At 54.3% G+C, this 14,046-nt stretch overlaps 1 protein-coding gene across 20 annotated transcripts in view; it reads left to right on the top strand.

Annotated features, from left to right (window-relative positions):
• Positions 1–14,046, top strand: part of WDR27 (WD repeat domain 27) — a 181,513-nt gene that overhangs the window by 3,731 nt on the left and 163,736 nt on the right. For all 20 annotated transcript variants that reach the window (XR_009601581.1, XM_042253747.1, XM_060419336.1 and 17 more), the window contains exons 2-7: positions 1,909–2,104; positions 7,866–8,007; positions 9,541–9,665; positions 9,948–10,061; positions 11,116–11,167; positions 11,699–11,769. Coding sequence is in view for 19 of the 20 variants with exons in the window: in XM_042253747.1 (XP_042109681.1) it covers positions 1,916–2,104; positions 7,866–8,007; positions 9,541–9,665; positions 9,948–10,061; positions 11,116–11,167; positions 11,699–11,769 (693 nt within the window). In the remaining variant the exon portion in view is untranslated. The remainder of the gene's footprint in view (positions 1–1,908; positions 2,105–7,865; positions 8,008–9,540; positions 9,666–9,947; positions 10,062–11,115; positions 11,168–11,698; positions 11,770–14,046) is intronic.

Below are 14,046 nucleotides of genomic sequence, written 5' to 3'. Positions count from 1 at the left end.
CCTCCACTGGCTGGCCTCTCGGGGCAAATCTGAAAGTCCCCACGAAGAGATGAAGGGCTGGCCGTGGGCTGGCCGTGAGGGCAGAGACAGGGAGGCTCAGCATTCACTTCAGCTTCACACCTGGAAGCCCGGAAGCTAGGACAGCGGTTGTGCAGCAGTGAGGAGCGGGCTGGGGCAGAAAGGTCTTCACGGGGAGGGCCGTGGCCTGTGTGCTGGCTGGCCTCTCATGGCTGTCTGGGCCGGGTCCCAGGCTGGACTCGGGATCAGCCCGTCTCTCCCTCCTGGCCGCTCTCGACTCTCACCCTCACACGCTGCTGCCAGATGACCACGTGTCTCCTGAACGCCAACCCTCCTTGCCTCGCCTCTTTGTTTAGCAACCACCAGAAGTGCCCCAGGGTCATGTGAGCATCAGGATGACCCTGTTCCATGATCAGTTCAGTGGCCACCGAGCCATGCCTGCCCTCAAGAGCGTCAGCTCCCCACCTCCTGCCCCCTTCCCGTCTCTGCGGGTCCCTGCCCACAGAGTCCCCTTCTGCCCTGACTGCTTCTTCCCCAAGAGGCCTGTCCAGGCCGAGTCCACACCAGCAGCCTGGTGGCCACAGGCCTGGGTTCTCTGAGTCCATCCGACCAGCCTGGTGGCCATAGGCCTGGGTTCTCTGAGTCCATCCGACCAGCCTGGTAGCCACAGGCCCGGGTTCTCCAAGTCCGCGCGACCAGCCTGGTAGCCACAGGCCCGGGTTCTCCAAGTCCGCGCGACCAGCCTGGTGCCCTGTCAGGCCCGGGTTCTCCGAGTCCGCACAACCAGCCTGGTGCCGGGCGGTCAGGCCCGGGCTCTCCGAGTCCGCACAACCAGCCTGGTGCCCTGTCAGGCCCGGGCTCTCCGAGTCCGCACGACCAGCCTGGTGCCGGGCGCTCATGCCCGGGTTCTCCGAGTCCACACGACCAGCCTGGTGCCGGGCGGTCAGGCCTGGGCTCTCCGAGTCCGCACAGCCAGCCTGGTGCCGGGCGGTCAGGCCTGGGTTCTCCGAGTCCGCACAGCCAGCCTGGTGCCGGGCGGTCAGGCCTGGGTTCTCCGAGTCCGCACAGCCAGCCTGGTGCCGGGCGGTCAGGCCCGGGCTCTCCGAGTCCACACGACCAGCCTGGTGCCGGGCGGTCAGGCCTGGGCTCTCCGAGTCCGCACAGCCAGCCTGGTGCCGGGCGGTCAGGCCCTTGCTCTCGCCTTTGTTGGTGGGCGTGCCCTGGGTCTCAGGTGCACTGGGAGGCTGTGATGGGCTGTGGGGCAGAGCGGAAGCAGATAACCCGGAGCCGCTGCCTCGTGTGTAAGCTGGGGACAGGGTCTGAAGCTTCATTTCTGTCCGTGTCTCATTGATTCATGCTTTATAAGACACGGCCAGTGAACCAGCGGTCACGTTGTCCGAGACGGTCAGCCCGGCTGACAGGACGTTGCACAGTAGTCGACTGGACCCCAGATGAGCCGTCGATAGCAACGCATTGTGCGGTTTCCCAGCAACCAGCGTGGGAGGTGGCTTTGTATCCTCACTGGTGACAGCTGTCGACTCTGGCCGTGACCTGGAGGTGCGGCTCGGGGCTGGTGATCACCAGGCCTCTGCGAGGGTGGCCTTCCCTCTGTTACCAGCGGGGGCCGCAGACGTCCCGCGTCTCTGTGGGTCTGCTCGGTGGGAGCCGCAGGGCGGGAGCCCAGGCCTGCGTGGCTTGAAAGCCTGTGGGAGCAGTGACAGTCGTGGCGGGGAGCCTCTGGAGTGGGCAGGGCTTCTGGTTTCTCTTTCTTGAGGGGGAAGTGGGGAGATGAGTCAGGAGGTGTGACGTGTGTGTGTGATCGCATAAACAACAGACTGGTCTGCATCAAGCATCATGCCCATGGTCGGTCATATGTTCTTGGGGCTCCAGGTGGAAGATGGAAGAACCACGAGAGGCTTTCTCCAGGAATGATGGCCGTGCGGGTGATGTCGTGGTGGAAAAGTTCCTGGTGGATTCCGTGAAGCCTGCATCCCACGTGCAGCTCGCCTGCAGTGGGCAGTGCTGTGCTTTCCCTTCAGATGGAAACGAGCTGTGCATATGGGACACCAAGGACCCTCCTCACCAGGTGAGAGTTACACGTGTGTCGCGTTCCATCAGAGACTTGCCATCGCTGCTCTGTCCCTCTGACGCTGCTGGCACGGTTTTGCCCTTTGTGAATTCAGCTGCCAGCTCTGGGAGGAAAATGCTAACAAAGCGAAACATACTAAGGCTTGATTTTTAGGAATTAAACTGTCTGGAATCACTTAATTTAAAAACAAATTTAAATTAGTTAAAATTTCTTCTTGAATAAGAGTATAAGCAAGGAAAAGTTCATCTTAACACTGTCAAGACAAGTCGAACTTTTGGATTTTTAGATTTTTTAACATTTTTTAATTTTCTTAAATAAAAAAATGCCCATGATCATTCATATGTTCTTGGGGCTCCAGTTCTTGAGCCACTTCCCTGGTGGCTCAGAGGGTAAGGAATCTGCCTGCAGTGAGGGAGACCTGGGTTCGATCCCTGGGTCGGGAAGATCCCCTGGAGAAGGAAATGGCAACCCACTCCAGCATTCTTGCCTGGAGAATTCCATGGACAGAGGAGCCTGGCGGGCTACAGTCCATGGGGTCACAAAGACTGAGTGACTTCACTTCATTTTTTAATTTTTATTTTGTATATTTTTAATACTGCATTTAAGGGAGTTTATTGTGTTTGTTGCAGAGTTTTTAACATCAAACTGATAGAGCTGTAAAGACATCAGGTGCGTTTTGCTAATGTTTGAGCTTAGTATAAGCGGCGGAGAAGGCGATGGCACCCTACTCCAGTACTCTTGCCTGGAAAATCACATGGACGGAGGAGCCAGGTGGGCTGCAGTCCATGGGGTCGCGAAGAGTCGGACACGACTGAGCGACTTCACTTTCACTTTTCACTTTCATGCATTGGAGAAGGCAATGGCAGCCCACTCCAGTGTTCTTGCCTGGAGAATCCCAGGGACGGGGGAGCCGGGTGGGCTGCCGTCTATGGGGTCGCACAGAGTCGGACGCGACTGACGTGCCTTAGCGGCAGCAGCAGCAGCAGTGTCAGCGTGTGGTGCGGTGCGTGTTCTGTTCTGCTGCCTACTTTGATTCCCGAGCTCATGTCCCTGAGATTCAGCGAGCTCGTGTTCCTGAGACTCGCCCGTGTTCAGTTCCTTACTGTGCAGCTTTGCTTTGCGGCTAGGCCACACTTTATTGTTATACTGTTACTGGAGATTTGGTTTGTTTCTGTGTCTGATTGCTACAAACATTTTTTTTATATATCTTTTGATACACATGTGTATACAATTTCTGAGTCTTAAGGAGAGCATATATTTAGTCTAAAAGTTAAGCCAGGATTTCTGAAGTGATTGTTCGGACCTGTTGTCCTTCACGTGGTGGGTGAGACTTCCAGCTGACCCACGTGCTCACCCCCAGTTTGTTGTTTTAGCTTTGTCCCTCCTTGTGGGTGTGCTGGCATTTGATTGTGACTGGGAGCTCCCTGACGATCAGCGAGCTCTGACGCCTTTGAGCTCGTCTACTGTGGGCGTGCTCATCTGGCCCTTCTCTTCTGTGACGCACGTGTTGAGTCTCTCGCCATTGTTCCCTACTCAGTCGTGTGTCTTCTTGACTTGAGAGAGTTTTTTAGGTATTCTAAGTATGAGCTTTATATTGCGTTGCGTTTTCTAGAGTTTTACGTAGGTGGAATCAGGCAGTTTTAACTCTTTCCGTCGACTTCTTTTGCTCAGGGTAATTGTTCCGAGAGTTATCCACATTGCTGCAAGTGTCCACAGCTTGTTTTCTTTGTGTTATTGATTAGGGTCCCACCCTGTGGATACACCGTGATTGGTCTTCATCCGTTCTCCTGCTGACGCACACTGAGGCTCTTCTTTTCGTCTGTTATAAAGGGAGTTGCTGTGAGCGTCTGTGCGTCTTGTCTCACACATATCAGTTAGGTGTCCGCTGGGTTGGGTTGGTTGGCGGTGTGTTCTCTCGGCTCTCTCTTAATGAGTGCTTGTTCCTCCAGTCGCTGAGGCGTCCTGAAGCCTGTGACCAAGCGTGGGCTGCCTACTTCTCTCCTACCCGTCCTGCTCCGTGTGTCCTGAGGCAGTAAATGCTTGGCATCTTGATCTTCTTGATGAAGTGATTCCATCACGCGGCAGGCCATGCATTGTTCTGATTCCATCACGCGGCGGGACGTGTTTTGCCTGATTCCATCACGCGGCAGGACACGTTTGTCCTGATTCCATCACGCGGCAGGCCATGTGTTGTTCCTGTTACTATTTCTTACTCTGCGATTTTGGTGCTCTTTTCTTTTTGGAGTCTACTTTATACTTTTTTTTTTTTTTTTTGTATTTTAAGGCTATTGTTTTTTAAGAGCAGTTTTAAGTTTGCAGCAAAATTGAGGGGAAAGTAGAGATTTCCTTTATCTCTTTGCCCCCAAACATGCATTTCCTCCCCCAGGCCAGCACCCCTACATGGTACATCTGTTACAGTTGATGAGCCTGCATCGATGTTGTTTTTACCTGAAGCCCACAGTTTGCCTTAGAGTTGACGTGTGCGCTCTATGGGTTTGGACAGGTGTCCAGTGACATGATAGTGTCATGCAGCATGCTCCCCCTGCTGAAAGTCCTCTGGGCTCTGCCCGCCCCTTCTTCCCCCTGACCCCCTCAACCTGGCAGCCACTGATCTCTCACCGTCTCCGCAGTTTTGTCTTCTCCAGAATGCTGTGTGTTGGAATCATGCAGTGTGTAGCCTGTTCAGATTTACTTCTTCCACTAGTAATTTGCATTGAAGCTTTCTCCATGTCTTTCCTTGGCTTGACAGCTGATTTCTTTCCAGTGTGGAATTATATTTTCTTGTCTGGATGGGCCAGAGTTTGTTTATTCATCCACCTACTGAAGTTGCTTTCAAGGTTTTGCAATTATGAATAAAGCTGTGGTAAACATCAATTTTTGTGCAGACATAAATTTTCAAAGTGAAGTGAAGTAAAAGTCACTCAGTCATGTCCGACTCTTCGTGACCCCGCGGACTGTATCGTCCATGGATTCTCCAGGCCAGAGTACTGGGACAGGTGCCCTTCCCCGTCTCCAGGGGATCTTCCTGACCCAGGAATCGATCTGGGGTCTCCTGCATTGCAGGCAGATTCTTTACCGGCTGAGCTATGAGGGAAGCCCACTCCTTTGGAAAATGCGAAGGAGCAGGATTGCTGAGTTGTATGAGGAGTACGCTTCACTCTGTAAGAAAGTGGCCCTAGCAAAGGATGAGAGTTCCTCTTGCTCCACGTCCTTGTCGGCATTTGGAATTGTCTACTCTGGACTTTAGCCATTTTGACAAGTGTGCAGTAGTATCTTATTGCCGTTTCATCTGAACTTCCCTGATGACTGCGTTTCGTGCTTGCCACCTGCGTATCTTTGGTGAGGTGTCTGTTAAGGTCCTTTGTGCATTTTTAATTGAGTGGTTTATTTTCTCGTGTCTTAAGAAGTCTTTGTATATTTTGGATAACAGTCCTTCATCAGATATGTCTTTTGCAAACATTTTCTCCCAGCCTATGGTGTTTGTTTTTTTCTCTTGATAGTGTCTTTCATGGAGCAGAAAATTTTAATGCTAAGGAAGTCCAGCTTATCAGTTCTTACCTTCATGGGTCCTGTCTTTCATGCCTCATCTGAAAAGTCGTTGCCAAGCTCAAGGCATCTAGAGTTTGTCTGTGTTGCCTTTCGGAACAATGTAGCTTTTCCCACCGTATTGCCTTTGTTTCTTTATGAATGGTCTGCTGACTATTTCTGGCTCTCTCTTCTCTCGCAGTGATCTGTTTGTCCTTTCTTTCCCAACGTCACACAGTCTTGATCAGTGGAGCTTTAGAATAAGCCTTGAACTCGGGTGAGTCAGTCCTCCACCTGTGTTATTTATGTGACTGTTGTGTCTTTTGCCCCCGCCAAAATAAACTGCAGAGTGAGTTTGTTGATTTCATTTGGATTATACTGAATCTGTAGATCAAGCTGGGAAGAACTGACATGTTAATAATCTTGAGTCTCCGTATCTGTGAGCATGGACTATCTCTCCTTTGATCTAATTCTTCTTATAATTTTCCAACCTTGTGTACATGGAATAACACCGCTTGGTCACGGTTATGATTCTTTTCATAAATGGTTTGGTTTGATTTGGTAATATTTTAAATGTTTGGTGAGGATTTTTGCATCTCTGTTCATGAAGGAAACTGACTTGTGATTTTCTTCTCTCGTCACGACTGTGTGGCTTTGGTATCCAGGTAATGCTGACGTCAGAGAATGAGCAAGGAAGTAGTCTGTTTCTTCTGAAAAGAAGTGTTTCCTCTAATTTTTCTTCTGTTTTCTGAAAGATATCTGGTACATTTGGCAACATGCGCCTCCCTCCCACCTTGGGAGGCTGTATTTCTCTTTTAAGCAGAAATTTGTTAGAATCCACCCATTGCATTTTAAAGGGAAGAAGTGCATAGTCAGCCTCATGGCTTTTGAGTCCGCTCTCAGAAGTACTTTGTAGCGGGATGGAATTCTTTGCTTATCTCCCATTAAGACTGTTCCGCTTACTCCCAGACAGGAATGCGTTTAGTTGCACTGGTTTTGTGCCCCAGCCCCATGAGCACCGTGCTTCTCGAGTGCTTAGTCAGGGGCGTAGCTGTCTTCACTGGAGAGGCAGCCTTGGTGCTGGGGTCCTTCCTCTCAGCCTTCTCCTCTGCTCTGAATTCTTCGTTGCCTTCAGTACTCTCTGATGTCTGAGAAAATGCTTGGCTTATTTTTTTGGCAAAGTGTGTCTCTTTTATCTTGTCCTTCTCATGGGAAGGTAGGTACAGATGAACCCAGCCGCCGTGGGCGCAGGCGGGACTCCTGGGCCTCCCACCAGAGGCAGAGCTCCCGCAGCAGAAGGCATGCTGTCCGCATGAGGTTGGCGTGAGCGCACCGCTGCCTCCTGGGGCAATCGCGGCCGGTCCCCACGCTCCCCCGGTGTGCCTCTCTCCCCTGTGCTGTTCACACCGATTCCCCATGCTCCCCCGGTGTGGCCTCTCCTCCGTGTGCTGTTCACACCGACTCCCCACGCTCCCCCGGTGTGGCCTCTCCTCCGTGTGCTGTGTCCACACAGGCTCTCAGCCTTACTGCTGACTCTCTCCTCCTGTCTTTCTTCCTCCCTTCAGGCCACGGGTCACCCTCCCTCCTCCTTGGCTCAAGCCTCCATTCTGTCTCCTCTGCCGTGTTTTGCTTCCTCTGTGCCCCACCCCGTCTCTCTTCTGAACCTTCAGGAATCTGTGCCCTGAAAAGCCAGCCCTGGCCGCGGCACGCTTCTGTGCGCACAGCGCTGGCCTGTGCTTTTCTGCAGCTCCGTCCTAGCTCCCGACGTGGTTGCCAGGCGTTACACGTGGGCTAGACCCCCTCCAGCTTTGTCCTCTTGCTTTGTTCATGCCAGCTGTTCCGTAAACATGCTTTGCTTTCTAAGCTCCTCCCGCCAGATCCTTGCCACTGTCCTTACCCTTCAGTATTTAACACAGCTGTCACCCCTCTGGCATGGAGTAGGGATGCCACATGCATTGTTAATTAATCAAGAGGGAAAAAACAGAAGGAAGAGGCCATCATTTGATTTGTGTGCCATTAGTGATACCAAGTAACAGTGAAATACTTAACCCAAGAGAGTAATTTAATGGTACACGAACAGTGATTTTAATAGATGGAAGTAGAGAGGAGTATATGAAACACATGTTTGAAGAACACAACCCATTTAATATCTTAGGGCTGAGGTTCATGTTACATTCTTTTTTATTAAAAATGTTTTCTATAATCTATCATCTCTTTTTTTCTTCCTCTCCAGCTGATGATCCTAAAAGGACACCGTCAGCCCATCACTGCCGTGACATTTGGGAGCAGAGAGAGCCCGCTTCTGGTCTGCTCTGCGTCGCTAGACTGTGTCATGATGTGGGGCCTGGATGAGTGCAGGCGGGAAGAGCTTCAAGGTGACGGGGCTTTAAGCGCGTTTGAAAAGCACGAAGGGAGTGACTGCTTTAGATGCACTTGGTGACGAAGGTGTTTGGGGTCATTTTTGATGCCTTTAACCTTGAAACTTGGTGTCTAAGCTGGATGTTCTGTGTGGGAAGTAGACCGGGCCACTCAGAACTGCTGACCTTGGCTGACACCATAGGCTCATTAATTTTCATCTTAAGACTGTCCATTTCTGAAATTGGTGATTTTTGTGGAACTCTGAAAGCAGCTTGGCAAGTTGAAATATCCTTCCCTTACTGAGACAGTGGTAAATCTGCAGCTTAGTGTGGGAGACAGACTGGAACGTGTGAACCAGCAGACAGCCGTGGGCAGCGAGTAGGGAAGGGAACCTCAGTGCGGGCAGGGAATGCGGCAGGGCCTGCTCAGTGCTGCGGGTTCTGCAAGGGCGGGCTTTGGGCCGGAGGAGGGGGGTCACGGCAGGAGCCGCTGCTTGAAGAGCTGAGAACCAGCTGTGTGCTTGGAGCTCAGTGGCGTTAGGAGAGTTTTATCGGGTGAAGTCAGAGAGTCGGGCGGGTCACAGAGCTAGAGCAAATAATTAAAAAATTTGTATGGAAACATGAGAGATACAGAGAAAACCCTGAGAAATACAGATGGAGCTGGAGGAATCGGGCTCCCTGACTTCAGACCACGCTGCAGAGCTAGTCTTCCAAGCAGCATGGCGCTGGCGCTGAAGCGGATGCCACGCTCAGTGGAACGAACGGGGAGCTGGCTTATTTGTTTTGCTTACTGGCATCTAAACGCCTCCTGCCTGCCCACCCTGTAAGATTTCCTTGGAGGCGGGGTTTCTCTGTCTCGTTCCTGGACGTGTCCTAGGCCTGAGGGTGCCTGGGGAGGGACGAGCACTTGCTGAGCACATTGTGGCAGGTCCGTGTGGTGGCCCCCAGGACGGAACAGCAGTGGGGTGGGCTCTCGTCTTGACAAGCGGCTTCAGCCTCTGCCCAGACTGTGGTGGGCACTGAGCCTTTGCTGCCTGGTGGCAGGCTGGCCCAGTGACCTCACTCGAAGGTGAGGCTGCAGGCTGCCTTGCAGCATCACTGTGGGGCTTGCAGTCCGGCCTGACACCTCCTCCTCCTGGCGGTGGCGAGGCTCTGGACTGGAACTGAGGCTCAGGTGGGCACAGCTTCCCTTCTGCCTGCTTGACACAGGTCATGGCTGGTCAGTGGCTGGGTCTGGAGCCAGGGTGGCACAGGGAGGAGGGAGGGCTGGGACCCATGACTCGCCCAGGGTGTGTGCGTGGGCGGTTCCCCAAGACGCATTATCCTTCCTGACGTGGAGTCACTTTTTGTGGCCAGTCCCTGGGTTCCATGTATTTCCAGAAGAACTTTCCAATGTTTTTAATTCTCTTGAGCCAAAATCAGACCAAAGCTCATGCTCCTCTGCACATAGTCCTAGAGCAGAGGGTTTTGCTGTCAACATTTCCCAGAGGCCACTGCGGGTGTTGCTGAGTGGGCTCGACAGGCCGATGCTGACGACCGAACTCCCTGCAGGGCGACTTCCGCGGGGGACCGCTCTCGGCGCCCTCTTGGGAAGGGTGCTGTGTCTGAGGCTTAGCCCCGATGACCGAGTGGTGGCGGTGTGTGTGAAGAGCAAAGTGCTCTTGCTGGACCTTGAGGTGAGACCCCCTGGGCCACGGGCCCCAGACGTGGGCCCCTCCCGCCTCTTCTCGGCAGAGCGTCTCACCGGGCCTGCTTCTGTGGGGGTGTGGGCCCGGGACTGCCCAGGACTCGCTGTTGGCTGGGCGTCTTGAGTTTTACCTTCCAGGTTTATACACAGGAAGTTTCGCATCTGGGCGAGGGGATTATGTAGAAACTGTTTTCTGTGAGCTTAATGTAACTTCTTAATAACAATAATGACCAGAACACTCAGTGCCTGGCCTTTCTTCACCGATCCCCAGAGCCGGTCCCCGCTGGCTGAGCTGGATGGCCACCACGGCCCAGTGACTGCGGCCGAGTTTTGTGCTTGGCAATCACACATCCTCATCTCGGCGTCCGAGGACAGAAGCTTCAAGGTATGGGGTGGGCGTCAGAACGCTGGGGCGTGTGAATGCGTTGCGCTGTGCTTCTGGTTCCTGGCCACTGCCAAACGTGAAATGTCCGAGGGACCATTGCCCTCAACCTGAGTCTGATGTTTTGGCTTGTCACCAGGCGAGTGTGGGGAGCCAGGGCCCGCAGCACCATCTGCTGACTCCAGGGGGCAGAGTCTGGTGCAGGACCCTCCTCCTGGAACTGGGGCCTTGCAGGGACTGGCACCTTAACTCACCTCCATGGTGTTCCCTGGGGCCGCTTTCCAATAGCAGAAGATTCAGTCAGAACTCAATTGGGCTTGAGAGGAGAGTAACTCAAAATGCAACCCCAGGCCCCATCCACCTCGCAGTCAGTCCATCATGCTCATTACCTGGCTGAGACGTGAGGACGTCGTATGTTGTAACTGAAGGAAATGGAGGGTAGGTAGCAGGCGTCTGCAGACAGAGAGGAGGGAGACTCTAAATCCTTCCCTCATCGCCTTGAATTCCTGCCACCGACTTGACAGAGGTTCCCTCCCCGCTCTGAGGCACAGTCGGGGCTGGAACGCCACCTCCCTGCTCAGCAGGAGGACCCCGGCTCCCCACTCAGCAGGGGGACCCCGGCTCCCCGCTGAGGAGGGCTGGCTGTGCTGAGCCTTGCTTCTCTGTGGGGTGAGGTGCTGGCGTCCTCGCCTGCAGGGTGTGTGAGGGTTGGAGCTGCTGTTTGCAGAAGAGGAGTGTGAGCCCGTCTCTGCATAACTGGTCCTTTCCAGTCTTCCCACCTCATCTCGAGGTGTTGCTGAAGTGCTGGAAATGTTCCCAGCCTTGTCTTGTCTGCGTCTCCCAAGCCCGTGGGCTGATGTTTCTGGAAGTGTCTATTTCCTGTGTGATTCTGATGCCTTCCCTTGTGTTTCTACAGTTTTGTTACTTATGCCCTTATTATTTTCTGCTTTAGATAACCGTTTGCGTAAATTAGTTGGTGGCTGGGTAGAATATTTGTTCAAGCTGTAGCAACAATGGCAATGATTGTGCTTCTAAAGAAATGTGTGTCTGTCCAAAGGTTTGGGACCATCGTACAGGATCACTGATACACAGCTCATCAGTGTTCACAGGTAACGTGGGACGTGATTCCTGTGTGTAGGCTGTGCGCACAGCTCATCCTAGTTCACGTGTTAATCTTTAAGCCAGAGCTGCACCGTCCGTCGGGTCTCAGCGTCACTCATGGAGGGTGTTTCCTCCTCATCTACTATCTATCCACATGTTGAAAGAATTCACATAACAGTTAGTCCTTCTGAAACTCTTAACTTAAAATTAAGCATATGCTTGGAGTCAGAGCCTCTTGTGTCTCAGAAAATTGGGCGATCATGTTGGTTGCCCTAAGGAAGGTGCTGTCTGCCTCCGCTGTCACCTGGAAGCAAGGCCCAGCACTGCGGCCTCTGCCGACAGAGCCAGTGGACGCGGCTAGGGGTGAGGGGCCGGCCTGGGTGGGCCATGTACTGCTCCTGAGCCCTTTTGGGTGGCCGTGCGCTTTCCCCACGCTCTTCCTGGTGCCAGTGACCCCAGAGTGTGATCACATGGGTGGGCTTGGTGCTGAGCAGGACCGGCAGGCGTCCAGGCTAAGGGCCCTGTGCTCCCTCCCGCAGCCGCACCCCTCCTGAGTCTCCTCGTGGACCCGCGGAGTCAGCAGCTGGTGGCTGGCTGCACGGACGGCCAGGTGAGAGCCGCTGTGCGACTCCAGCTTTCAGACGTTATTGCGACGGGTGAACGTGTGCGCAGAGGCGTCTGTTTCAAGGCTGCTTTTATCCGTGGCTGAGGCCAGGCCTGCTGGTGTCTGGTGGCCTGCCTGCAGCAAGCGTGACCTTCTGTAAAGGCCAGTACAGCCCTTCCTGCCAGCTTCATGCCTTTCGAGTGGCTTGGAGGTACTTGGTCTTTTTTAAGACGTAGTTTTTAGGTGAGCAATTGAAATTTGCTTTGCAAGCTATGGATACCATTCTCTTTTTAAAAGTGGCTGTTGGACTTCCCTGGCGGCGCGGTGGTAAAGAGTCTGCCTGCCAGTGCAGGGGACGCGGGTTTGACCCCTGACCTGGGAAGATCCCACAGGCCACGGAGCGACTAAGCCCGAGAGTCACAGCTGCTGAGCCTGTGCGCTAGAGCTCGGGAGCGGCAAGTGCTGGGCCCGCGGGGGCAGCTGCTGAGCCTGTGCACCCGCGAGACTGTGCTTCGGAACAGAAGCCGCTGCAGTGAGGACCCCACGCACCACAGCTGGAGAGCAGCCCCTGTTCCCTGCAGCTAGAGAAAAGCCACGCGGCACTGAAGGCCCAGCGCGGCCACAGCAGATGGTGTGCAAAGAGAGAGGATGCTGGCGCGACTCGGGGGGCGCTGTGTGGGGCCCTCCCCCAGCCTTCCGTGGGTGCTGGCGTGACTCGGGGGGCCTCCCGCCCATGTGCCTCTGCTTTCGCCCTGAGCTCTGCTGGTGCTCCATCCCCAGATGTGGGGTCTCTCCCCCAGGAACGTGTTACCACGACCCCAGCAGGGTCCTGCCTTGACCTGGTCTGGCACCGTCTGCCTGGAGGCGGTTAGGGGCTCAGCCCATGAGCTTGCATCCTCTCCACCCTGCGCCAGTCCCAGGGAGTGGGTCTCTAGGTCACCCACCTCTTCCATCTGACTTAGCTGCAAGTTGGAGGTTCCCACGACCCCTTCCTCCCTCTATCTGTTAACACAGGTGAGCAGCCAGATGAAGAGCTGCAGGGGTGAGGTCAGGAGAGCCTCAGCCCAGCAGCTTCTGTTCCCAGGACGTGAGAGGGGGCTCTGTTCCCCAGGGAGGTGTTTTCCCGTGCCTGGAGTTCATATTGGGTATTTTCATGGAGGCCTCGTCGCTCAGGCTCCACTGATGTGATCCTGGAGCTCATATTGGGTATTTTTATGGAGGCCTCGTCGCTCACGCACCGCTGATTTGAGCCTGGAGCTCATTTCGGGTATTTCTATGGAGGCCTCCTCGCTCAGGCTCCGCTGATTTGAGCCTGGAGCTCATTTCGGGTATTTCTATGGAGGCCTCCTCGCTCACGCACCGCTGATTTGATCCTGGAGCTCACTTCGGGTATCTTTATGGAGGCCTCGTTGCTCTGGCTCCGCTGATTTGATTCTTGGCTGTGGAAGCCCATCTAGCCCCCCTCTACAGAGGTCAGGGGTTGTTTCCCTGGCAACCAGCCCCCATCCTTAAGCAAACTGAGGGCTTTCCAAAGGTCACGTCATCAACCTAACAGCGGTACCGTGGTCCCTCCGTGATCAGGAAACCCCCAGGGTTTTAGGAGCTCTGCGCCTGGGCCGGGCCGGGTCCCAGACCAAATGTCTTCTTCTTGTTACACTACTGCATCAGCTGAGATGGTTGCTTCCTTTTTGGCAAAGCTGACCGCTAAAGGGAAAGGCAAATTTAGCCAAGATGGTGGTGGTCAGGGTCCCTCACCCCGCGTGTCGTAAACAGTGATAATTTAACAGCCGGGCTCACTTGCAGCACCGAGCATGCACGTCACCAAGTACCTGCTCGGCCGTGGGCCACTTCTGTCATGCAAGCACGTGTAAGCTCCGTCTGGAAAGCCCTTGATGCTGAGTTATGGCCACCGCACCAGCCCAGAGAGAACACATGAGTTTACCGTTCCTGTGACGCCTTGAGGATTCTTCCAGAGAGCTCGCACCTTGCCTACCCTGGGCTGAGTGAACAGTGAGACACAGCAGGACAGCCGCCATCGCCTGTTTGTTAGTGAGACACAGCAGGACAGCCGCCGCCGCCTGTCTGAGCTGTCTCCAGGGCCGTGTCGGCTGAGCTCGCAGCGCGGTGTCTGGAGAGGCCGGCTGAGCTCGCAGCGCGGTGTCTGGAGAGGCCGGCTGAGCAGTGCTGGGCGCAGGAGCCCATGCTGCGCGTGAGACGTGCGGCCTCAGGGCCACGCCACTCACTTCTGGGCCCTTAGGAGGGTGCCCCCCAGCTCAGGGGATG

The sequence above is a fragment of the Ovis aries genome, chromosome 8 (assembly GCF_016772045.2).
Source record: "Ovis aries strain OAR_USU_Benz2616 breed Rambouillet chromosome 8, ARS-UI_Ramb_v3.0, whole genome shotgun sequence".
Taxonomy (NCBI): domain Eukaryota; kingdom Metazoa; phylum Chordata; class Mammalia; order Artiodactyla; family Bovidae; genus Ovis; species Ovis aries.
The sequence above is the reverse complement of the archived record's forward strand: the minus strand, read 5'-3'. Positions and strand labels throughout refer to the sequence as shown.